Below are 27,069 nucleotides of genomic sequence, written 5' to 3' on the forward strand. Positions count from 1 at the left end.
CTTTGTAACGTTATAATATTGGTTGAACGTGTATTGTTACACCACTGGCATGGGAACATTGCTCGCTTGATAGCAAGATGTACGATATGAATTGTGCTCACTGTTGAAGAACATCGTATAGAGAGCAGCTTAATTGCTTAAGTTACCTGAAGTGTTTGACCTAGGTTTTTAATAAAAATTTGTCTCATTGGAATGCAAATAAAAGTCTACCTATTTTATATCTACAGTTAACAAAATCTTAGTATAACGAATAAGCAGTCATATATATGTACTGATCAATCTGGCACAGAAATCAAACAATTCTTTTCTTTCTCATCATAAATAAATATTTATTAAATTAAATATCAGCAATTGTCTTTTATTCCTTCATTATTGTCTTTGTCAATATTACAAATGTCATCGCCAGTGACTCCGTCAAACGAATGGTTGCTATGGTACAAAGGTCGACTAGTACGACCTACTTTTTTTTCAATTTCGTCATCATCCGATTGTTTTTGATAGCGCCCTTGTTTCCGGTTAAGAATTAATGCGCATACAGAAAATGTCAGGACGATCGTGCCAAACACAGCACCAACTGTAAAAGCTACTATTGTCATTGTTCTCTTTTCAGAAATGTATTCACAGTTTCCTTCTGATAATATAATTCTAAAAAACAAGAAATACATACTAGTTGTATCAAATAATACAATTCATTAGGCTTCTTTTATTTTTATTAATTTTTGAATGTATAAAATTACCTTACCTAATAGGATTTTATTGTCGGAAGCCAAGGCCAGAGGAAAATATAGTATATTCGTATATTTCACGAATGAAAGTCAGACTGCTATTCTTATAAGTCTGGATAAGGTATGATTAATGTTTCCCCTTTTTATCAAAAGTACAATAGTAGTTATTTATTATAATTTATTTCATATCGGTTGAGAATAAGATTCTCTTATTGGATTAAAAGGGGTCACATGACATTCATTATTCTTCAGTAATAAATTCCATCGGACCATAAAACCGGTCGTTAACGAACTTTTACATGATAATGACCGGTGGGGCGTAGTTTCCGTCTGATAATGACCGTTGGGGCGTGGTTTTCGTCTGATAATGACCGTTGGGGCGTGGTTTCTCTGTTTAGAGAGATGTTCCTTTTATAAAACATGTTCCTGTTTTTAATATTATATTTAAGTTGTTGAATTGTTTATTATATGTTTTCTTTAAAATTAAAGATAACTTGATTAAGTATTTATATACTGAAAAATTGCACTAAAATAAATGGCAGTATTACGTCGACTGGTCTTCACTCTTTGCCATAGAAATCGTACAACTACTCGAGTTCGCTGTAGGCATTTTGAATTTATGAGAATTTTCCAAAACATGGTTTCTCAATGAAATACACATAATAGTTCTTGAAAAACTGGTCATTATCGTGATACATGGACTGCCCGTAGGATATATCACGATAATGACCAGTTTTTCAAGAACTATTATATAAATATTAGTACAACAAATATCAAGCGGAAGATTCGTAGGCTTCAATTATAGTTTTCCCCCCATTCGGATTCTACACACAAATAACCTTCCATCGATACCTCCATTTGTCGATATGTATTTTTGCTAATTTCGATTATCGGGAGTTTCACATTCGTAACGATATAGTCCCTTGTCTCACGTTTTAGAAAAAAAGGAGGACAAAATTTGCCACATAAATTATAGACAAAACAGTCATTCAAAAGGGGAAACAACTCTTCTTGTTAAATGAAAAGATGCTATCAATCGGTAATCCTCGAGAGAATCCGCTACTCTACTTCTATCGTTAAATGAAGGTACGCAATCGGCCGAGCTGTGATGAATGGAGATGCGATATAAACGTACTTACTTATATTGTGTTGTCATTTCTCTTAATACTTCATAATACTTTCCATCGGACAGATCAGATTCAATGATATCGTGGACTTGATCGATACAATCTTCTGTAAGAATCTTATCGGCAGTCGTTCCTGCTTCTGTGTATACCTACAAAGGAGTAAACAAATTACACGGATGTAACATCACATATTTTAGAATATAATTAATAGCTATTTATTATGAGGGGAGATAAATCCTTCATTAATTGTAAGGTTTTGTTATAATCTCGAGATTAACGAAATGTCTTTCCATTGGTTATTAGTTTCAATATCGCTTTTGTATTTTCTCACTTTTCTTTTTTCTTGAGAGACTAAAACTCAACTGAATTATAAATTAACTCGGTTTTTTTTCATTGCCGAATTTTTTTATTTAATATTACATCATGGCTTTGTTCATCAATTCACAATTGCGCCGTGAACTTCAGTTTGAAACTAATAACTTATAAACCGATGCTAGTAGCCGTGTTAAACTTGCGATGAAATGAGAGTTTTTTATGTATTTTTTTGTTCTGTGCTGAATTCCTTATTGTGATTTTGAGATGAATAACAGCAATTCAAGTGCTGTTCCTTTGATTTTGCTTTTTTTTTTGCTCTTTTGTGCACATGCTAATTACTAGTATGTGTCATGTATGGAAACCCCATACCCTTTCAATTTTATTGTAGTACTGACGCATGTACATGGTAACCGATTTCGGGAATCCATACCCTTATGAAAAGAGAAACATTGCTGCAACCTTGCGGCAATCTTTTTAGTTCGCCAGAAGACCTGAAAGTTGTTCACCAGTGTTCGCCGCTAGCAGCGACCTTTTGGCAAACATATGTAAAAGTTTTCCGCAAGGTTGCCGCAAACTCTTAACTTTCTTAAATTTGAAAGAACTTTGTAAACAAACTTTAAAGGAGTCCTAAAGTTTGCTGGAACTTCGCCACAAACTTTATAGCATACTGAGCATGCTCCCTGCACTAAACTCAGACATCCTGCTTCTTTGAATTTGAAATAGGAGGGAGTTTTTAATGTTGGTTTTTTCATGTTAAAAGTAAATGGATGTTTTATATGATAGATGTCTGAGTTATATATGATTCAATTAGTTCCTGGAACAGGTCATGCATCATTGATCATCTCTTTGTAAGTTAATTTAGACAGTTTTTGCATGTTAATTTGCTTTTATTGATACAAAAATTATGTCAAAGAACCCCCATTTTGAAATAACGATTGTGTTAAATTCTTATTGCCCTTAGAGAAATATCATTACAGTTGTAATCTTAAACTTTGTGGATAATGATGTTTTGCAGGAAAAGTCTTCAAAACAACTTGCAATTCTATATTGTTTAATCACATTTGTCAGATTTATATTTTAGATATGATATTTTATGCTAAATGTTGTAATGCCTTAATCATGTTAATCCCAGTTTCTTTTATAATTGGCCTTATAAAGACAGATCTGTTCTTGATTTTTTCATACATATGAATCTGTTAAGAAATTAATCAGCTCATTCTGAATTATGCACTGAGTAAATTAATAAATATACATGTACCTACATTGTTTTTATTGTGGTCACAATTTTTATTTCTCTCTTTCACATTTCTTTAAAAATGTAATTTGATCAGAAGGTGAGCAGGTAATAATCAGTTATTGGTCATAATAATTAATTTTGATCCACATGTATGACATGTGCATCATTTTGAATAAGACGTACAGTTTTGAAAAAAAATTAAATATAAAGGTAGTCATAGGTCATCATTATCACTTGATTTGCCAGAAGATCACCGCAAACTATAGAAGGCTTTAAAAGTTTGCCGGAAGTTCACCGCAAAAATTACCAGAAGTTCGCCACAAACTATATAAGGCTATCAGAGTTCGCCAGAGGTTCACCACAAATATTCGCCAGAAGTTCACCACAAACTATATAAGGCTATCAAACTTTGCGGCAAGTCTGCCGCAACCTTCATTTGCATGGTAAAAAGTCGCTGTGAAGTTGCGGCAAACTATTTGCAGCAACCTTACCGCAGTGTTTGCGGCAGATCTGCCACAATAGTTCGCCAGAAGGCTGATTTTTCAGTAAGGGTAATGAATGATTATTCCAAAAGTGTCATACATGCCGGAATACAGTGAGGTACCCGCACGCATATTTTGTTTGTAAAATGGAGCTTAGCAAAATTCAAATGATGCATGGTGAAGCAGTTTTTCGGGTTTTAATTCATTAATAAGTTTAATATACAGTAATTCAAACAAACAGTTATTTCGTCATAAAAGGGTATGAAATATTTGTCACTGGACGTTTATTAACCTATAATCTATCAATCGATATATATGTTATTGTATACCTTTCTGTCATCTTTTGATAGTAATATTACTATATCATTGTCACATTTCTGAAAGTTCCAGCTGTCTCGTATGAAGTGAATGAAGTCCACAGCAGAAACTTTTAGACTCCTGCAAAATCAATATAAAACAGTTTTCATAAATACAAGAAGAGATGGGATATTTGTAAAAGAGACAAACCCTTAACTGTTTCCCCTTCCCCAACCCCAACTAAAACTACGACTAAATAACGTTCGTTACATAGATTGATAATTTACCTAAGTACATACAAGTTTCCCTATCAATAAATTATATGTACATTTTTCTTGGATTAATGAATATTTACAGGATTACATTCAGTTACATTTCAACTTTGATTGAAGAAAATGTTAGCTGTGATTTTTTTTATACATTTTTGTTTGTAATCATTTTGTCACATTTCTAAAGTCAGATGTGTTTTATATAAGCTGGGGCCCCAGACAAGCCTAGCTAGTATGTGGGGCCCCAGCTTGTCTGGCATTTACGGTTGGACGTTAGAGTAATCTGGGACTACGTTTTATAATGATCATGTATAAGTCTTATTACATTAATGTTGATGCTTAGTAGGGGTCAAGTGGTCTTAAGAAATCGAACCCTACTTTATCACTAGCTTGTCGGCTCTAATGTTGCGAGTTCAGATCCCGCACTTGGCAGGTGCGCTCAATTTTTACCATGCTAGTTTTCTTACACATGCAAATATCACTCACATCAATTTCACGTGAAATTTAATTCATGTGAATCTCACGTGAAATTCACATGAATTTCACCTCAAACGAGCTTATACGTGAAACTCACGTGAAATTAGTTTTGGTGAGTTTCATGTGAATCTCATGTGAAACTCATGTGAATTTCACATGAAAATCACGTATATTTTTTCATGTGAAATTCACATGAATTTTCAAAATAGAGTACTTCAAATAACATCTAAATTTTTAAATTTAATCAAAATCATGAAAAATATTAAAAAATTTTGTTGTAAATTTCACGTGAAATTCATGTGAAAAATTTCACATCAGATTCATGTGAATCTCAATTCACGAGAAATTCACATGAAAATTTTCACGTGAGTTTCATGTATAAGCTCGATTGAGGTGAATCTCGCGTGAAATTTTTCATGTGAATTTCATGTGAGATTCATGTGAAATTCATGTGAGTAAATTTTGCCTGTGTACCGGTGGTTGGTTTCTTTGACCAAATTGAATGAAAACTGATCACCAATAATATGACCTGGATATATAACATAATCAATAAATAGCGTAGGAGCCCCTCCCCCCCTCTTTCGCACTATCATTTTTTTTATGTTCAAAGGACCGTGCATAAATACCTTTATTTGGCATGAAAATTAGAAAGATCATATCATAAGGAACATGATTATGTTCTAAGCTTCAACTTCATCAAAAACTACCTTGACCAAAAACTTTAACCTGAAACGGGACAGACGGACGAAAGAACAAACGGACGAACGGACAAACGAATGGACGCACAGACTGGAAACATAAAACCCTTAGATACTATCGTAGGTGGGGCATAAAACAACGTTTAATATCCAAGTTATTTGTGTAAATCAGTGATAAAACATTATTGAAATGTCATTTCATTTATTTATTGTCTTAAAAAGAAAGTTACAAAATTTACTTTCTTAAGTATCAAACATACCATATATGTATAAGATGCATGTTCATATCACTATTAGAGATAGATCAAGGTCAGATATAAATGTAAACAGATATATCATATATCGCCTGATTTTATGGTCAATACTGATAAATGCATATTATTTATATACATTTGATGGCATTGAGTATTCGGTACTTTTCATTCATATCAGTCGTGTTTCCGTTGGCATTTAACTGACAAACGGGAGATAATCCTGTTTTAATTCGATAATCACAATCGGCTATTTAAACCTCAGTCAAGTTGGGTGACCACGGTAACAACATGAGATAAGATTTGACAGAGTTGTTTACGAGTGATCAGTACTTTTGAGTATATATAGATCTTCATGTTTTCAAGCTTTTGTATAATTTTTAAAGCTTAAACCTCATTTTATGTTATTATATTTTTGGTTTGGTTTGAGAAGCTTTTTTGAACACACCAAAAGAAAAAAGTTCGCTATAGGCCAAATATGGTTTTGCATTTCTCGTAAAATGTCAAAATGGCCATAATTTTGTTATCAAATGGATCTTTTTGAAAAGCCTTTCCATTAAAAAAAATAATGTCTTTTTTTAAGAATTCAAGACTTCTGGATCAACACATTTTAAACATTTTTTGTTGTTGTCAAATTGTGATGAGTTTGTGTGCATTTTCGAACCTACAATCTTCAGAAAACCCTAGGCCGCAAGGCCACACTTAAAAATGTCCAAACCCTATCCAAAGGTTAAAATAGGGGGAAGGTAGGTAAGTGGGCATTTTTTTTTAAAAAAATTAAAAGAGAAATTAAAGTGTCATAGGTTTTACTTTTTACTCGCCATGCCTATCTGATTAAAAACACTTTTTCACATCAGAATAATAAACGATTTTGAGTAGGCAGCTATTTTTGGGTGTGTGAGGTTAAGGCAAACAACCATAATATTTGGGGGTGTGTAGGGTTAAGTCAAACAACCATAATCTTTGGGTGTGTGTAGGGTTAAGGCAAACAACCATAATCTTTGGGTGTGTGTAGGGTTAAGGCAAACAACCATAATCTTTGGGTGTGTGTAGGGTTAAGGCAAACAACCATAATCTTTGGGGGTGTGTAGGGTTAAGGCAAACAACCATAATCTTTGGCGGTGTGTAGGGTTAAAGGGAAATTCCGCGATTTTTTACTTATCATCTAATTATGTTCATCTTAACATAAAAAACACATTTGCAAAGTTTTAAATTTATATTCCTTCTAATAACGGAGAAAATCAAGTATTTGTAACTTTTTTGGTTGAATTCTCGAGTGGGTCGTGACGTATTAGCCCGATTTATTGAATTCTGGGAAAAAATAAAATCTGTTTAACTCTTATAGCTTATCGACAATATACGTAATTAAAAGCGCACAGCTGACGAATGGTCGAAGTTATAAACCACAATATAAGAATGAACGAAAGTGAATATGCATATATATATACCGTTTTGTATTGATTGAATTAAACTCCTATAAAATTATCTCTAGTAAATGTTTTTGAATAAATTTAATTAATTATTGTTGAGATTTTTTTCATAAAATATTTATTGAACATTTTTACTGATATTGAACTGAAAATATTTCAGTTCTATTTACCGTTATTGTTTTGATAATCATTTCAATGCAACTAATGTGTGAGCAGAGTGTGTATATTATTTTGTAAAGGTCACTGTATATTTCTCGGCTTGAGGTCAATTCGTTTACCTTGTAGCTATTTAGCCGCAGGTGTGAGTTCAAGCGTACACAGGTATAAATGTTGTTATTTGGAAAGGATAAATAGAAAGGATTAGAGTATATGCTGTCATGATGTTAATACACTAAGATTAAATACACGATGAGAATACAGATACAATAATTAAATTGTGTAAATTAATTGAAAATAAAATTCAGATTCGTAATTCCGAAAGTGTATAAAAATAAAAGGAAACAATTTTTGATTACTTTCTTAGCGGCAATTGGCGTAAAGATTCAAATATGAAGCAAAAAATAGTAGTTTTAATCTTTAATAAAAACTAAATGCAATATTACCCAATTTGATATACTATTGTACATCTGTTTGATATCATTGACTTTACCGGAATTTCTTAACTTGTATTCAAATCTGGCTGTGTTTAAATGCTTATAAAACTATTGCAATTTTAAAGTTTTTAATTGACAAAAAAATACAAAATACAGCATGCATAATTTTTTTTTAGTTTCTTTTTAACATTTTATTCTTACATAATTAAATTCATTTGACAATCATTTACACGAACTTTTTGTGAAAAGAATACTAATTATCTAAGCTAAGGCATTATATCTTTTGAGGATTTTTGAGGATTTTTTTTAAAATTCTATGATAATAGTTGTGCAATGTTGAACATGATAGCCGTCATTAATCCAAATAAGTAATACAGTAGTTGTAATAAAAGTTATACTTAAGTCATGCATTACAGATATTGACGAATTTATAATAGTTCGTTCATACATCGTTGTTCATGAAACAATCATTATTAGTATACATGTAAGTTTCCTGACGTATAAGAGCCATTGAGGATGAGCTCCAGAGAAATCAGACTAGTTGCGTTTCGTTCGTTTGTTTGTTGGGAAAGGAGAGGAAATGCAACCGCTTGTACAGATAAACGACAGAATTACCATACAAGCATTTATAGTCAACACAATCAGAAAGAGTTCCCATCGTTAGACGGGGAATATGAAGGCTTCCAAGAATGAACAAGTGACATGTCTAACTCTGAACAGTTAGAGAACAGACTATCGACATCGAACGCTTGTTCTTGATATTTGAAACTGTATGCATATATATACGTATACGTTTATGATATAGTGATGAGTTCTGACAAAAACTAAATTCCTTCATGGTTATATCTTGCCATACGTTTATATTGGTTTGTAAGGTGATTACTCAAAATCGTTATTTGAAAATCCTGTTTGTGAGATGAAGATTCATTTCAATACAGAAATTTCGTCTATATATTTCACAAGTGTATAACACGGAGAAGCTCTGAAGGTTCATTACTCCCATTTTGTTTGGGTGTGAACCATCGATGTTTACAGCAATATCAAGGAATAAGGTGATGATGGTAGAAAGAACTATGGGCGTCATGTGGCAAATATTACATGCATATCGGACAATGAGTTGTCAATCTGTATGAAAAGTTTTCTAATACAACCATATTATTGAGAAGGAATGTTTACATGCTATACTCTCGTACTAGTATTACAGGGTTCTTGTGGCGTTCACCATAGACACACATCGTTTTAACGATGTTTAAAAAAAGACAGAACCAATTTAATGTCATATTTCCCTATTTTTTAAATATAACTAAAATTCTTTTATCTGACAAGAATGTCCCTATTTAGCGAACAAGTAATTTATTCTTTTTTCGGTTATTGAATACCAAGAAAGAAAATAAATCCCGAAATTAATTTGAAACTTTGAAACTCAAAAGTTTCCCAGCAAAATATTCACATCCCCTGGGGATAATTAGTGTTCGTCCAGTGGCATATATAACAATTGTGATGACGAATTCCTTCCTTTGTTTGAGAACAATCTTATTGAAATATAAATCTGTGATTTTCCTAGGTCCACAGCTTCAATGAACCAAAGCAAAAGTTATACATCGACCTGTATTTAAATCAAATTGGTTCTCTTCTTCTTTTGGTATACAACTGTAGTCTATCGACATTCGATGATTACATACTGTTGGCATACGTTGGCTAGTCTATTTACAACACTTTTACCCCTATTTATTCAAAATATATGTTTTTTTCTTATGTTCAATGTATACACGTATATATTTTAAATTGCGCTATAGTTCCGTAACTTTATATCCAGTCGTATAAACGAATCGTCGGCAAGTGCGTACATTTTTTTAAATCAATATTTCTGGTCTGTTCCAATCTGTCCTTCACTATTGACAGTGACTATATATTACATTTTCCCAAATTCACCCTTGGAAAACATATTTAAATAGATTTTAATTTCATCAAATCTTATTTTTTGGGTATTATTTATATATTATGAATTATATTCTTTACACCAGAAATGTTATTTATAAACAAGCGTATGAGTTTAGTAATGACAAGTAAGACAGAGTTGTATATTATACATCTGATAGTTCAAAATGGAAAGTTATAAGTTATAAGTTATCAGCCGTGTACACTGATCAATACCTGCAGAAGTGAAACGATACATGAACTTGCAAGCCCGACAGGAAATCGCTTGAATACCTGGACGTGTCACCTCACACCCCTCACAATACCTTTGGAAGTAATACCTTTAGCCATGCTGGTGATCAGATAAGGGAAGATCAAAATATATTTGAAAAAAGTTTATTACTTTAAAGAATTATGAACAAATTAGATTTTCGAAAACAATTTTCACGGAACACTTATTTATGATTTCAACTTTGACTTTTCACCTAATTCCAATATCAACAGTTTAAAAACAACAGACCATGGTAATTTAAAAAAAGTAAGAATATTTTCCGTATCAAGTTAGTTAGTCGTATTAAACAACCGTACGATTGACAAGATATCGACACGCAATTACGACTACATCGGTTACTGTAGTTTTGTTTCTTTGTGGTTTATAGACATATCGTTTTTATTCATCGGGAAAGAAGACAAGATGGCGGATCTCGGAGAATTGATACTCTAAATTTAAAATCGATGGTGATCGCTTATCTAGCGGAATAAAACTTTAATATCTATGAATTTGAACATTTTTATACAGAATGAACATAATATCAATTTTTGATTTTTTTGCGAAGTTTCCCTTTAAGGCAAACAACCATAATCTTTGGGGGTGTGTAGGGTTAAGGCAAACAACCATAATCTTTGGGGGTGTGTAGGGTTAAGGCAAACAACCATAATCTTTGGGGGTGTGTAGAGTTAAGGCAAACAACCATAATCTTTGGGGGTGTGTAGGGTTAAAGCAAACAACCATAATCCTTGGGGGTGTGTAGGGTTAAGGCAAACAACCATAATCTTTGGGGGTGTGTAGGGTTAAGGCAAACAACCATAATCTTTGGGGGTGTGTAGGGTTAAGGCAAACAACCATAATCTTTGGGGGTGTGTAGGGTTAAGTCAAACAACCATAATCTTTGGGGGTGTGTAGGGTTAAGGCAAACAACCATAATCTTTGGGGGTGTGTAGGGTTAAGGCAAACAACCATAATCTTTGGGGGTGTGTAGGGTTAAGGCAAACAACCATAATCTTTGGGGGTGTGTAGGGTTAAGGCAAACAACCATAATCTTTGGGGGTGTGTAGGGTTAAGGCAAACAACCATAATCTTTGGGGGTGTGTAGGGTTAAGGCAAACAACCATAATCTTTGGAGGTGTGTAGGGTTAAGGCAAACAACCATAATCTTTGGGGGGGGGGGGGTGTAGGGTTAAGGCAAACAACCATAATCTTTGGGGGTGTGTAGGGTTAAGGCAAACAACCATAATCTTTGGGGGTGTGTAGGGTTAAGGCAAACAACCATAATCTTTGGGGGTGTGTAGGGTTAAGGCAAACAACCATAATCTTTGGGGGTGTGTAGGGTTAAGGCAAACAACCATAATCTTTGGGGGTGAGTAGGGTTAAGGCAAACAACCATAATCTTTGGGGGTGTGTAGGGTTAAGGCAAACAACCATAATCTTTGGGGGTGAGTAGAGTTAAGGCAAACAACCATAATCTTTGGGGGTGTGTAGGGTTAAGGCAAACAACCATAATCTTTGGGGGTGTGTAGAGTTAAGGCAAACAACCATAATCTTTGGGGGTGTGTAGGGTTAAGTCAAACAACCATAATCTTTGGGGGTGTGTAGAGCAAACAACCATAATCTTTGGGGGTGTGTAGGGTTAAGTCAAACAACCATAATCTTTGGGTGTGTGTAGAGTTAAGGCAAACAACCATAATCTTTGGGGGTGTGTAGAGTTAAGGCAAACAACCATAATCTTTGGGGGTGTGTAGGGTTAAGGCAAACAACCATAATCTTTGGGGGTGTGTAGAGTTAAGGCAAACAACCATAATCTTTGGGGGTGTGTAGGGTTAAGGCAAACAACCATAATCTTTGGGGGTGTGTAGAGTTAAGGCAAACAACCATAATCTTTGGGGGTGTGTAGGGTTAAGTCAAACAACCATAATCTTTGGGGGTGTGTAGAGTTAAGGCAAACAACCATAATCTTTGGGGGTGTGTAGAGTTAAGGCAAACAACCATAATCTTTGGGGGTGTGTAGGGTTAAGGCAAACAACCATAATCTTTGGGGGTGTGTAGAGTTAAGGCAAACAACCATAATCTTTGGGGGTGTGTAGGGTTAAGGCAAACAACCATAATCTTTGGGTGTGTGTAGGGTTAAGGCAAACAACCATAATCTTTGGGGGTGTGTAGGGTTAAGGCAAACAACCATAATCTTTGGGGGGTGGTGCACGGTTAAGGCAAACAACCATACTCTTTGGGGGGGGGGGGGGGGGGGGGTAGGGTTAAGGCAAACAACCATAATCTTTGGGGGTATGTAGGGTTAAAGCAAATAACCATACTCTTTGGGGGTGTGTAGGGTTAAGGCAAACAACCATAATCTTTGGGGGTGTGTAGGGTTAAGGCAAACAACCATAATCTTTGGGGGGGGGGGGGGGTGTAGGGTTAAGGCAAACAACCATACTCTTTGGGGGGGGGGGGGTGTAGGGTTAAGGCAAACAACCATAATCTTTGGGGGTGTGTAGAGTTAAGGCAAACAACCATAATCTTTGGGGGTGTGTAGAGTTAAGGCAAACAACCATAATCTTTGGGGGTGTGTAGGGTTAAGGCAAACAACCATAATCTTTGGGGGTGTGTAGGGTTAAGGCAAACAACCATAATCTTTGGGGGTGTGTAGAGTTAAGGCAAACAACCATAATCTGTGGGGGTGTGTAGGGTTAAGGCAAACAACCATAATCTTTGGGGCGTGTAGGGTTAAGGCAAACAACCATAATCTTTGGGGGGGTGTAGGGTTGAGGCAAACAACCATAATCTTTGGGGGTGTGTAGGGTTAAGGCAAACAACCATTATCTTTGGGGGTGTGTAGAGTTAAGGCAAACAACCATAATCTTTGGGGGTGTGTAGGGTTAAGGCAAACAACCATAATCTTTGGGTGTGTGTAGGGTTAAGGCAAACAACCATAATCTTTGGAGGTCTGTAGGGTTAAGGCAAACAACCATAATCTTTGGGGGGGGGGGTGTAGGGTTAAGGCAAACAACCATACTCTTTGGGGGGGGGGGTGTAGGGTTAAGGCAAACAACCATAATCTTTGGGGGTATGTAGGGTTAAAGCAAACAACCATACTCTTTGGGGGTGTGTAGGGTTAAGGCAAACAACCATAATCTTTGGGGGTGTGTAGAGTTAAGGCAAACAACCATAATCTTTGGGGGGTGTAGGGTTAAGGCAAACAACCATAATCTTTGGGTGTGTGTAGGGTTAAGGCAAACAACCATAATCTTTGGGGGTGTGTAGGGTTAAGGCAAACAACCATAATCTTTGGGGGGGGGTGTAGGGTTAAAGCAAACAACCATACTCTTTGGGGGTGTGTAGGGTTAAGGCAAACAACCATAATCTTTGGGGGTGTGTAGGGTTAAGGCAAACAACCATAATCTTTGGGGGGGGGGTGTAGGGTTAAGGCAAACAACCATACTCTTTGGGGGGGGGGGGTGTAGGGTTAAGGCAAACAACCATAATCTTTGGGGGTATGTAGGGTTAAGGCAAACAACCATACTCTTTGGGGGTGTGTAGGGTTAAGGCAAACAACCATAATCTTTGGGGGTGTGTAGGGTTAAGGCAAACAACCATAATCTTTGGGTGTGTGTAGGGTTAATGCAAACAACCATAATCTTTGGGTGTGTGTAGGGTTAAGGCAAACAACCATACTTTTTGGGGTGTGTAGGGTTAAGGCAAACAACCATAATCTTTGGGGGTGTGTAGGGTTAAGGCAAACAACCATACTCTTTGGGGGTGTGTAGGGTTAAGGCAAACAACCATAATCTTTGGGGGTGTGTAGGGTTGAGTCAAACAACCATACTCTTTGGGGGTGTGTAGGGTTAAGGCAAACAACCATAATCTTTGGGGGTGTGTAGGGTTAAGTCAAACAACCATACTCTTTGGGGGTGTGTAGGGTTAAGGCAAACAACCATAATCTTTGGGGGTGTGTACGGTTAAGGCAAACACCCATAATCTTTGGGTGTGTGTAGGGTTAAGGCAAACAACCATAATCTTTGGGGTAGTGTAGGGTTAAGGCAAACAACCATAATCTGTGGGTGTGTGTAGGGTTAAGGCAAACAACCATAATCGTTGGGGGTGTGTAGGGTTAAGGCAAACAACCATAATCTTTGGGGGTATGTAGGGTTAAGGCAAACAACCATAATCTTTTTTTTATTGCACAACCTACGGTTCAAAATGTGTTGCTACCAGAAGACGTCTATGGTGATATGACAATTTTAGACACAATTTTTTTCTGAATCATGGGGGCCAAAGCTGATTATGCTAAACATTGTCTTTCTTTATTTTTAACATGCTCCGTAGACAATACAGATCTACATGTACAATAATGAAATTAAACTAAATACAGATCTCGGATTTCTTTATTCTCATTTGAATAAGCGAGTTGCGATGCTCATTTGAATAAGCTAGATGCGATGCTCATTTGAATAAGCGAGTTGCGATGCTCATTTGAATAAGCGAGTTGCGATGCTCATTTGAATAAGCTAGATGCGATAGGTCTGAATATTAATCAGATAGAATTTGTCGAAATCCGTATTTAATACTTTTATTCATAAATTAAGGTTGAATGAGAACAAGTTATGGTATCAACTAAATTCCTATACTGCTTCATTTTCAATACTCACGTCATAGAAGGCTTTAACGACGGAACAAGTGCGATTGATATATTGTATCCGTCCGTACTTGTACAATTTTGGCAGCTGCATTTTCCCGATTCAGCAACTGTTTTAACAATAGAATCAAGCTCATCCGCTGAAATGTGTTTAAAATGTTCATGTTAATATTTCATCAAATGAATCAATAAAATCACAAATGTTGTTTTCAAACCCGAGTTAAATGTTCCATTCTGCAAAGCGTCTTGTTCTGACTCAGAATTCGACCAATCAAAATACTGGATTTGGTGTTTCGAGCACAAACTTTCAAATTGTTCCCAGAGGACTGTTTACTGTTGTATGACTGAGAGCACAGGTGGTCATATTCATATACCAATAACGCCAGACAGGATTTTTTAAATGAAAAGATTTGATTAAGGGTGTATATAAAAAAGATGTGGTATGATTGACAATGAGACAACTATCCACAAAAGACCAAAATGACACAGACATTAACAACTATAGGTCACCGTACGGCCTTCAACAATAAGCAAAGTCCATACCACATAATCAGCTATAATAGGCCCCGATAAGACAATGTAAAACAATTTAAACGAGAAAACTAACGGCCTTATTTATGTAAAAAAATGAACGAAAAACACATATGTAACACATAAACAAACGACAAGCACAGAATTACAGGCTCCTGACTTGGGACAGGCACATACATAACTAATGTGGCGTGGTTAAACATGTTAGCGGGATCCCAACCCTCCCCCTAACCTGGGACAGTGGTATAACAGTACGACATAAGAACGAACTATAAAAATAAGTTGAAAAAGGCTTAACTCATCAGATGGACAAAATACAAGTGGACGTAGTTAGGTGAAACTAGTCCATAGATTTTTTTAAAATCTAGAACTCAATTAGATATTGAAAATATACATCAGAAAATGTAAAAAAAAGTATATGTCACCGACTTCGTTTTCAAGAAAAATCCATTTTAAAATGGTCCGAGAGGATACTAAATTACATTGAATATATAGGGGAAATCTATAGTTTTCTTCTACAATTTTCGGTTTCCGGTATAAATCACGTGAACCGCTCCATAGATTATTTTTTTAAATTGATATGTTCTCCCTTTATGTCTTACGAATTAGATGATATTAAAAAAAAATATGGTCACCGACTTCGTTTTCCCTGTAGAAGCGACGCAAACCCAACATTTTGGCAAAAAAACCCATCAAAATTCGTGACGTCGTAATTTTTATTACATAACGTCAAGTTCATCATGCTTATAATTTCCAACGTTCTTCGTGTTGATTATACACGATGATTATGTGTTTCGTATTAATAGATTCTTTTTATCATAAGAGTCTGGATAATTATCATTAATTTTTATTAGTATTACCAATATTCTTTATTCTTTATATTTTAGCACCCCAATCTAATTAAAAACCGATCTCTCATCGCTCCTGTTTCTGATATGTCGCGTGGGAGATCTAACGAAACCCGCTTTGAGGTCACATGTGAGTGACCTCGTAGGTGTGTCTTTTTCGACCAATGAAATTGAGTCTTCCACGATCTTGGAAGTTTAACGTAAGGCAAAGGGATGTAACTCATTTTATTTACGACGAAATCGTCAGTCAAAATAATTCATAAACTTTTTTGATTGGCTTATTAATAGGTCGTCAACTCATTTGCATATCTTTATAAATTCATAACTTTTAGTTCACTCACATGTGACCTCAAAGCCGGTGTCGTTAGATCTCCCACGCGACATATCAGAAACAAGAGCGATGAGAGATCGGTTTTTAATTAGATTGTTAGCACCCCATAACACTCTTTTTCTTTTTTGCATTTTATTCTGCAATGTTTGCCCATTATTCTGTATCCCGTAAACCCCAATTAGACCCTCTTTTATGGAACATTTTAAAAAGAAATTATACGTTGTAAAAAATATGATACATGTATGTTCATTATCAATATACATATCTAAAACAATTACTAGTTCAGACAAAAATACATTTTAAGTACATTAACGCAAATTTTTAAAAACTTAAAAATAGAAATCATCGAAGTGACTGTCTACAAGTTGACGCAATAAAAGATGTAATTGAAGCTATATTTTTTTATCCCCCCCCCTCAACTACCCCTGTTTGTCTGACCGCCCGTCATTCCATTCCGTCTGTCCTTCCGTCCGTCCTTCTCCCTTTATAGTTATTCCGCAAAAGGGTCCATTATAAGTGTGGACAAAAATGTTCTTTATCTTTAAATTTAACACTTATTCTGTAAAATCTTCAATTAACGATTTTGTAAAATGTTCCTATCGTTACATGATTTCTTAATTCTGTACATGGTCTACACTATTGTATTAAATAATTATTTTATTTCCCGTTGTTATTTTTTATAATTTTGCAAACTTTTTTTGTTCAATTCGCCAGTATCCGTTATTCTGCAACTCCCTTTGAGATCTAATTATATGTGACAATAAATTAATGTGCTTCTCTCTCTGAATTTCGCTTTCTCTCAAGACATTGCACGGTCTTTGTAGTACAGTGTATTTTCCAGAAAATACATCGTGTAAAAACATTTCCAAGGAAACCAAACATACGGAGGTTTAGATATGACATAAACACATATGTACATATTTATGTTTAATATGCCTACAAAAATACCCCCCCCCCCCCAAAAAAAAAAAAAAAAAAAACGAAGAAAAAAAACAATCGCACACAGGCTGAGACATGACTGGAAATATTGTGTTTTCTTATTTAGTCCATCTACACAAATGAGGGGGACCTTTAACGGGACTCCGGGATCGGGTGTTTTTAAGCACGGGATTTCGGGATTGGTCCTTTCTGGGTCCGGCTATTCTTTTTTCGAATTTTGGGATGGCGTGATTTAAATTTCTATAAATTCGGGACCTCGGGATTTCATGTTTTAAAGTCTGGGATTTCGGGATCAGGACCCCTGCCACCCCCTTCCCCCTTACAAATGCATATCATAAGATGTCTTTTCCTTTTTAATTTTCTTTTGGCCTTGTGTTGTTGTCTGGTTGCTGTCTTATTGAAGTACTGACTACTTACGGCATTTACATTTTACTTTAGGTACTGAAAGTCTGTGACACTGTGCATATTTTTCTGTAGGTACAAGGTATATAAATAGTAGTTGTATGAGATAGAGATGACCGATATAATATCGTTCTCGAACTTCAAGTTTTATGAGTGAAATAGAATTAAGAACAGTTCTATTTCATATTTGAGATGCTACTTTCAGCTAGGGTACATCTTTTTTTATTCGGTTAATTTTTACCAATATATTTCCTTTAAGGAGACAACCATACGAATCAATACTAATAGGATACTAAGCCATGTATAAATCTTCAAATCATATACTATTTATATACATAAAATTGAGAATGGAAATGGGGAATGTGTCAAAGAGACAACAACCCGACCAAATAAAAAACAACAGCAGAAGGTCACCAACAGGTCTTCAATGTAGCGAGAAATTCCCGCACCCGGAGGCGTCCTTCAGCTGGCCCCTAAACAAATATATATACTAGTTCAGTGATAATGAACGCCATACTAATTTCCAAATTGTACACAAGAAACTAAAATTAAAATAATACAAGACTAACAAAGGCCAGAGGCTCCTGACTTGGGACAGGCGCAAAAATGCGGCGGGGTTAAACATGTTTGTGAGATCTCAACCCTCCCCCTATACCTCTAACCAATGTAGAAAAGTAAACGCATAACAATACGCACATTAAAATTCAGTTCAAGAGAAGTCCGAGTCTGATGTCAGAAGATGTAACCAAAGAAAATAAACAAAATGACAATAATACATAAATAACAACAGACTACTAGCAGTACATGTATCTATTTAAAGATTTGTGTTCTATTTTTAACATCGAAATTGCGGACGTGAAAGAAAACACCATTACAAAACAAACAAAAAACAACGTTAGAATACAAAATGTAGCGATGGATTAATGATCGTGAAACATCATTTTTGTGTATTTTTAATTTGTTATAGTCTAAAAACTGTTTATGAATATTAAACTGTTGTTCCAACCGTGAACAAGGTTAATTAATTTAAGTGTATTATAGTTTATTGCCATCTATGACTGACTGACAGCAGCGGCGAATTTATGACCAATATTGAGTATTAGTTTATGTGGTTCATTTCCTTTTCTGTAATTTGAAAATAATTTTACTTGTTCCGACTGGTGTGATAATTTTCAAAATATGGGATATATAGTCTTACCGTACAATACTAAGTTTTAACTTTTAGTATTAATGTCCCAAACTTGCATCCCCTTCTGCTTATTTTCTGCTAGACGATGTCTTTTCCCAGTGAATATAGGGTTTTTGTAAGGACAGTTTTGACATACTACATATATATAGAATACTTCCGAGACCACACTCGTCCTGAATATGCATAAAAATATATTTGCCACTGGACGTTAAGCAACCAACAATCAATCAATCAATCCAAGACCACACTGTTTTTTTCTCATCACAATTATGTAGAAATAGTAGTGAGCAACAGTTTTCACACTTGTTTCAAATGGTCGTCAGATATACAAACTCTACCACCCTACGTCCCTGACGCTAGTCAAACACCTTATTTTCATTTTGAAGATCGTCTTCATGACTGTTTTCATATTAATTTAAAATTTTAAATTGTAGAAAAACAAGTTCATTCTCCAAGAAGTAATATATTTTCCGTCAAATTTACCGTTAACGTCCCATCGAAAAGTCGCCAGGTGCAATTTTAACATTGCAAAATCTAGTCAAAGGGACGTAATTCGTACAAAACGTCGCAAGATTTCGCGTAATCCGCTAGACGGTGTTTATTTACTGTTACTTGACCTTAAAGAACAAAAATCAGCTAAAAATATTGCTAGGTTGTTGAACTCCTTTTTGAGATATTTGATTTAAAAAAATGGCGGGAAAAAGATGATTCGGACTTCTACCATATATTTAGCATTGAAATATATAATATTGGTCTCGAATTTAGTGTGAGAATTTTCTTTTTCTTAAATTAGCTTAAAATTTGATTAAGACCTTTTTTATATAGACTAGACCGTTGGTTTTCCCGTTTCAATGGTTTTACACTAGTAATTTTGGGGCCCTTTATAGCTTGTTGTTCGGTGTGAGACTAGGCTCCGTGTTGAAGGCCGTACATTGACCTATAATGGTTTAATTTTTTAAACTGTTATTTGGATGGAGAGTTGTCTCATTGACACCCACACCACATTTTCCTATATCTACTTATTAAGAGCTATTGGAGTCTTCTATGAACAGAAAAATGAGTGATATGGGGCCAAATATTTTACCCTGTATCGTAGGAAGACAAAACAAGGAGTCCGAACATCTGACAAAAATTCTGACAGGATTACATGTTTACATGGACTTCCTTAAGTATCACGATCAAATATATCTGGTGTAAAATCTGGAGTAACTTTGCAAAATAAGAATAAAAAATCTGCCGAACAAATACCCGTCCATGGTCGTGTGAAGACAACTTTGATGAAATATTACAGCCGATTTCAATGAGTGTGTAGCTAAAGGTAATATCTTAAGTTAGCTTGCTTGTTAGCTGAACCGTGATGTCATTGTTAGATTTATAGGTAAACTACCCTCCTGTAGAGTAGACTAGTCCGACAGAAAAACAAATATATCTGTCTGTAGGACTAGACTACTTCGAAAGGAGGGCATTATACCTTACAAACAATGACTTCACGGTTCAGCTACCAAGCAAGCTAACTAAAAATTTTACATTAAGCCACACACTCATTGAAATCGGCTGTTATATTATGTACATTGTAGTCAAAGTTTGATTTGGAATAAACCTATACATAGATCGTAAGAAGCGTTCAATAAAAGGTACATGACAAAGAACGAAATGAATTATTCTGTTTTTGATTTAAATCTTCATAGAAGGGCGAGATCAAAGGTGTTGAGACACATTTAAATATTTATCAATTATAGATAAACAAGTAAATAAACGTTTATGTAATAAGAAACATGCTAGGTAGTGGTGTTGCACCTTGCACAGTGTTAAATATTTTGTGAAATACGAAAAATATGTTGGTGCGGAGTTTGCTTTTTACATGTTTGTACATCAATCTAGTATGTTGTTTATACTTACATACTAGGTTGCTAAGTTTTCAACTACCCCTAGCAGAGACGACCCGATACGTTTTTTTTTGTTGTTGTGCTCTAGGTGTTTAAAGGTCGTTCATTTACTTATGTTTTAAATTTTGTTTTTGTACACCTATGTGTCTGATGTTTGAGGATAAAGTATTCTCTATTGTTGTCAAATAGATTTCTCCAACGTTATAATATTTTTATAGTTCCAAAAGTTAAATTAAATTCAGAGCTCCAGATAAGCTGCGTATTTGCGTGATCACGCATTACAAATAAAAGAAAACGCAATGCAATTGTCCATTGAAGGGTTCAACAACCCAATTAATTCAACGGAAAACCCAATTATATGCCAAAACCATGAGTTCTCAACCCTTTTATTGGCTCCCGTTTGTGTTATTTACCCTTATCTGTTTACAGTCGTCGCGTAAACTATTTTTTATAATATTTATAATTGGAAATTTCCTGTCGTTCTAAAAATAGATCCCTGCATCAAGTAGCTGAAATGCCCTGTTTGAGTTTTCCGTTGCTCAATAGGTACACGTGTTTTTGTAAATATTTCGATCTTCTCGGTGTTTATCCAATTAGCGTGTGTCATGAAGTCATATTTTTTTCGCATTGCTCGGGATTTTTCATAACATACATCGAATTAAAAGGAAAGTGAATGTCCGGTTAAAATATTGAATAGAAGCATGTTTTCGGCTTATTTTGGAAAGCTGAGGGAAAGTTATAATGATAACAAGACTCAGCCAGTGTCTTTAGGAAGCGTCCATCGAACGCACGGGCGTGTGTGCGTACCATAACGAAAACATTGCTAATAAACACGGGGTTTCATCAAAAACGAATTCAGTTGGAAAAAGTGAAAGGCCAAATCGATTATGAAATGATAAAGCATCAGAAACCAAAAGTTTTAATAAAAGACAACTAAACCCAGATTTATGTAAATTGAATAAAAGAAAATTATTCAAGTATAATTAGAGTTTATATACTATTTTTTATTCATTTTACGGTTAATTAATTAATACACACACCATGCACACAGCCACTGATCAGACCAGACTCAAGCTAGCGACCAATCCTAGCGACCAATCAAGCTAGCGACCAATTCTAGCGACCACTGAAGAACACAATGAGAATCAACTTGTCAAAGAATCATAATGTGGTATATGAGAAAACCACAAAACGACATAATGAAACAACGTTCCGTTAAAAATAAAATATGGCTACCAATACGGTTTATATTGTTTTTTAACCTTTAAATAACTAGAGATATCCACCATATCAAGTCAGAAGGGACACTACAACATCAATGTTGTCTGTAGCCTAACGTACTGACTAGTTTGCTTGCTAAATGTCTGCATCAATATAAATTAGTAAAGGGAGAACGTCCCAGAAAATCGTAAAACCTCAAAATATCGTAATACAATAGAACAACAAAGGAGATAGGATATCTTTAATCAGAAAATGCACAGCGAAAAATACACAAAAAGCAAAGGAACAATCTTTTTTAGCACGATTTTTATTCCCCTACATAAACACATACTTTATGTTATTATATATGTATTTATAGAATGGAACGTGCGCTCCTCTACGTATTTTACTCTATAGAGAAGGGCATATACTATATTTTGAGGTTTTCTTTACGTTTTCTCGGTTTTCCAAACTATTAACCTAGATGGTAAACAAAAATCAAGGTTTGCAAATAAACTATTAAAAACGGATCGTATATCCCCCATCACATAATAGTTATTTAGTAATTTACGGATACGAAATGAGAATAAAAAGTAAACGAATTGAATTAGAAAAAAAAACAACAGTGTTTGTCTATGATAATTTGCTCGCACAATTATTTTCCATATTCAGAGAACCGTAAATAATTTTAAAAAGAACATATTTTAATAAACATGTGTACGTAGTTTCAACTTGATCTAACTACAATGTCGTCTTAGATTCAGTCTAACAATGTCGTCTAAAATTCAGTCTAATACAGTATAAATAGATGGATACACGGAAAAACGAACGGACAAACAAACCTACAGATCAGATAACATTACGGTCTTTACTGTTGTAGGCGTAGCATAGAATAACTATTTAATGTGAGTTGACTTAGACTCGTTCCTGTGTACAATGTATAAGCTTTCAAATAAACGAAATAAAAAATATCTTATGTTCGAAAGAATTTACTATATACTGGCTTTCTATACATTCGGCCGCCTCAAATGGTCCGAGTACGATACACAGTTATCGTCTTTTGATTTTTCGTTGTCCACGAATATAGTCCTTAGTGTGGACAGTGTGTTACTTGCCATTTTTTTATACCCTTCCAAATGTATTTCTTCATGTTCTATGCCTCAAATAGCAAGTAAGGGGGGTTAAAGCATACTGTAAAAAAAATTGGGTCATCAATTTTAAAGTATTACTAATTCAAAAGTAGTGATTTGGTCCGATTAATTAGAAAAGGTTAAAAAATAGCACATCGGAAGCTTTCAAAGGATTTCCGGACCTCCTTAACATAAAATTGTCCATATTTTGAGTTAGAGCCAAGGAATTTTTCTTTAATATTTGGATGTTATTGAGAAAAGTTGGTAGGATTCAATTCACAAAAGGTTTTAACCCCCAAAAACTCATTTCAGTGGGCCCTGCTCTGATTTATTACCTTTCATTTGATCCCTATCCGGTGGCAAACTTTACCGTATGGAGCTTGCGAGGCTTACCGAAAGAATGTACGTTGGACACGAAAAAAAAACAACATCGCTACGTGTGGGAAAAAACTTTGCCGCAGGGAACTGTACAGAAAGACTGAAAAATGAGCCCATACCCATAACTGTATAGGTACCTCAGACTTTGGATGGCCAGTGAAATCTTCAGGTGCACTTTCCCACCCAGGGATTGATACGAGTTGAAGATATGGATAATAGCTTTCAATCTAACCACCTGCGGTCAAGAACTTTGCCGTAGGGGGGTGGGAGTAAAGCGACTGCTGCCACCACCCAGAATGGACCAAAATGAGAAATTGAGTATGTTGTTGTCAGCTTCCGGTAAACTTTCCCACCTGGGCATTTTCATGAATAAAAGGGTCTGGGACAAGCTTTCAATCCCACTAGGTGTGGGAAAAAACTTTGCCGTAGGGAACTGTACAGAAAGACTGAAAAATGAGCCCATACCCATAACTGTATAGGTACCTCAGACTTTGGATGGCCAGTGAAATCTTCAGGTGCACTTTCTCACCCAGGGATTGATACGAGTTGAAGATACAATGTATGGATAATAGCTTACAATCTAACCACCTGCGGTCAAGAACTTTGCCGTAGGGGGATGGGAGTAAAGCGACTGCTGCCACCACCCAGAATGGACCAAAATGAGAAATTGAGTATGTTGTTGTCAGCTTCCGGTGCACTTATCCACATGGGCATTTTCATGAATAAAAGGGTCTTGGACAAGCTTTCAATCCCACTAGGTGTGGGGGAAAACTTTGCCGTAGGGAACTGTACAGAAAGACTGAAAAATGAGCCCATACCCATAACTGTATAGGTACCTCAGACTTTGGATGGCCAGTGAAATCTTCAGGTGCACTTTCCCACCCAGGGATTGATACGAGTTGAAGATATGGATAATAGCTTTCAATCTAACCACCTGCGGTCAAGAACTTTGCCGTAGGGGGGTGGGAGTAAAGCGACTGCTGCCACCACCCAGAATGGACCAAAATGAGAAATTGAGTATGTTGTTGTCAGCTTCCGGTAAACTTTCCCACCTGGGCATTTTCATGAATAAAAGGGTCTGGGACAAGCTTTCAATCCCACTAGGTGTGGGAAAAAACTTTGCCGTAGGGAACTGTACAGAAAGACTGAAAAATGAGCCTATACCCATAACTGTATAGGTACCTCAGACTTTGTATGGCCAGTGAAAACTGCAGGTGCACTTTCCCACCCAGGGATTGATACGAGTTGAAGATATGGATAATAGCTTTCAATCTAACCACCTGCGGTCAAGAACTTTGCCGTAGGGGGATGGGAGTAAAGCGACTGCTGCCACCACCCAGAATGGACCAAAATGAGAAATTGAGTATGTTGTTGTCAGGTTCCGGTGCACTTTCCCACCTGGGCATTTTCATGAATAAAAGGGTCTTGGACAAGCTTTCAATCCCACTAGGTGTGGGAAAAAACTTTGCCGTAGGGAACTGTACAGAAAGACTGAAAAATGAGCCCATACCCATAACTGTATAGGTACCTCATACTTTGGATGGCCAGTGAAATCTTCAGGTGCACTTTCTCACCCAGGGATTGATACGAGTTGAAGATATGGATAATAGCTTACAATCTAACCACCTGCGGTCAAGAACTTTGCCGTAGGGGGATGGGAGTAAAGCGACTGCTGCCACCACCCAGAATGGACCAAAATGAAAAATTGAGTATGTTGTTGTCAGCTTCCGGTGCACTTTCCCACCTGGGCATTTTCATGAATAAAAGGGTCTTGGACAAGCTTTCAATCCCACTAGGTGTGGGAAAAAACTTTGCCGTAGGGAACTGTACAGAAAGACTGAAAAATGAGCCCATACCCATAACTGTATAGGTACCTCAGACTTTGGATGGCCAGTGAAATCTTCAGGTGCACTTTCTCACCCAGGGATTGATACGAGTTGAAGATATGGATAATAGCTTTCAATCTAACCACCTGCGATCAAGAACTTTGCCGTAGGGGGATGGGAGTAAAGCGACTGCTGCCACCACCTGTAATGGACCAAAATGAGAAATTGGGTATGTTGTTATGAGCTTCGTGTACACTTTCTGTAAGGGCTGCGTCTTATAACACCATTAAAATGAAAGAACTGTGGATTCATTATTATTCGTTGGATACCAATTTTCGTGGACTTCGTAGTTAAAGGTGAACGAAATTAAATGTTCAACGAATGCCAGATTTCCTATCGGCTTGTATGCAATCTTGAGCGAAAACCACGAAATTAAAAATCAACGAACATATAAGTTTTCCTTAATCCACGAAAATTGGTACCCAAGAATATAAGTGAATCCACAGTAAATAAAAAGGTTGATGCCTCTATTCACATAGATCGAAAAAACAATTCATTGATAGTATGTCATTAGTGAAATGATTTACACTGAATCATCAATAAATTAAAGGTTGATTAAGCACAAAAAATGAGTAAACGTTAGTCAATTTTAAAATGGCATGATAGTAATAGTTAAAAAGAATTCAAATTAAGAGATGTAGGATCTCCTTTTTGCCGACAAACTGACGTTATCGTATATCTTCGCCCTCAAATATAAATCATTACATACATCGGATATTCGTTTTTACAATGTATGACATGAATATTTTTATTAACAAAAAAATAATCTGAGATGTTCATTTAAAAGATGATATTTTGACAAAAAGTAAAAAAACAGCAACGTCGCTCTAGTAGACTAGAAAATATGATTTGAAAAGTTATGGAAAGCCAAACGTAAATATATTCTTGATTGGCTAAATAATAATTCTTGATCTTCCGGATCTCTCAATCTTCCTAAACTTATATGTAGAGTTAGTTGATATATAGATATAAATGATATAAAAATGAATTTTTATACACTTTTTCTTCTTTATTTCTGGAGGACTCAAAGTGCTAGTTTGATATTTTAAGTACATAGCGAAAATCTAACAGAGACCGCTGGAGTGAGACCTCCTGGTCTTTCACTATACATAACCATTGTTGCCTATTTCGTCTATAAATTGATGCTATCAAAAGGATTTCCCAGAAAATACCATCTCCGATATGTACGGAGGGCTTGATGTGTTACTTTTCAAATGAAAATCGTAAAAATTCAGATAGATGGGTACAAGTCGTTGGCTAAATCTTCCTGATCTATCAATTTTCCTAATATCATTTTCATTTTTGTCCATTACGGGTGGTGGCAGCAGTGGCTTTACTGCCATCCCCCTACGGCAAAGTTCTTGACCGCAGGTGGTTAGATTGATAGCTTTTATCCATATCTTCAACTCGTATCAATTCCAGGGTGGGAAAGTGCACCTGAAGACGTCACTGTCCATCCAAAGTATGATGTACCTATACAGTAATGGGTATGGGCTCATTTTTTCACTCTTTCTGTACAGTTCCCTACGGCAAAGTTTTTACCCACACCTAGTGGGATTGAAAGCTTGTCCCAGACCCTTTTATTCATGAAAATGCCCGGGTGGGAAAGTGCACCAGAAGCTGA

The 27,069-nt window shown here is 35.7% G+C and overlaps 1 protein-coding gene across 2 annotated transcripts in view; it reads right to left on the reverse strand.

Moving 5' to 3' along the window:
- Positions 1–201: 201 nt before the first annotated feature.
- Positions 202–27,069, reverse strand: part of LOC139501630 (uncharacterized) — a 45,162-nt gene continuing 18,294 nt past the window's right edge. For both annotated transcript variants that reach the window (XM_071290760.1, XM_071290759.1), the window contains exons 2-5: positions 14,739–14,865; positions 4,216–4,324; positions 1,865–2,001; positions 202–645 (exon numbers count right to left, since the gene is read on the reverse strand). In XM_071290760.1, the coding sequence (XP_071146861.1) occupies positions 345–645; positions 1,865–2,001; positions 4,216–4,324; positions 14,739–14,743 (552 nt within the window). In that variant the 5' untranslated portion in view covers positions 14,744–14,865 and the 3' untranslated portion in view covers positions 202–344. The remainder of the gene's footprint in view (positions 646–1,864; positions 2,002–4,215; positions 4,325–14,738; positions 14,866–27,069) is intronic.

This window comes from Mytilus edulis, chromosome 13, assembly GCF_963676685.1.
Source record: "Mytilus edulis chromosome 13, xbMytEdul2.2, whole genome shotgun sequence".
Lineage (NCBI taxonomy): Eukaryota > Metazoa > Mollusca > Bivalvia > Mytilida > Mytilidae > Mytilus > Mytilus edulis.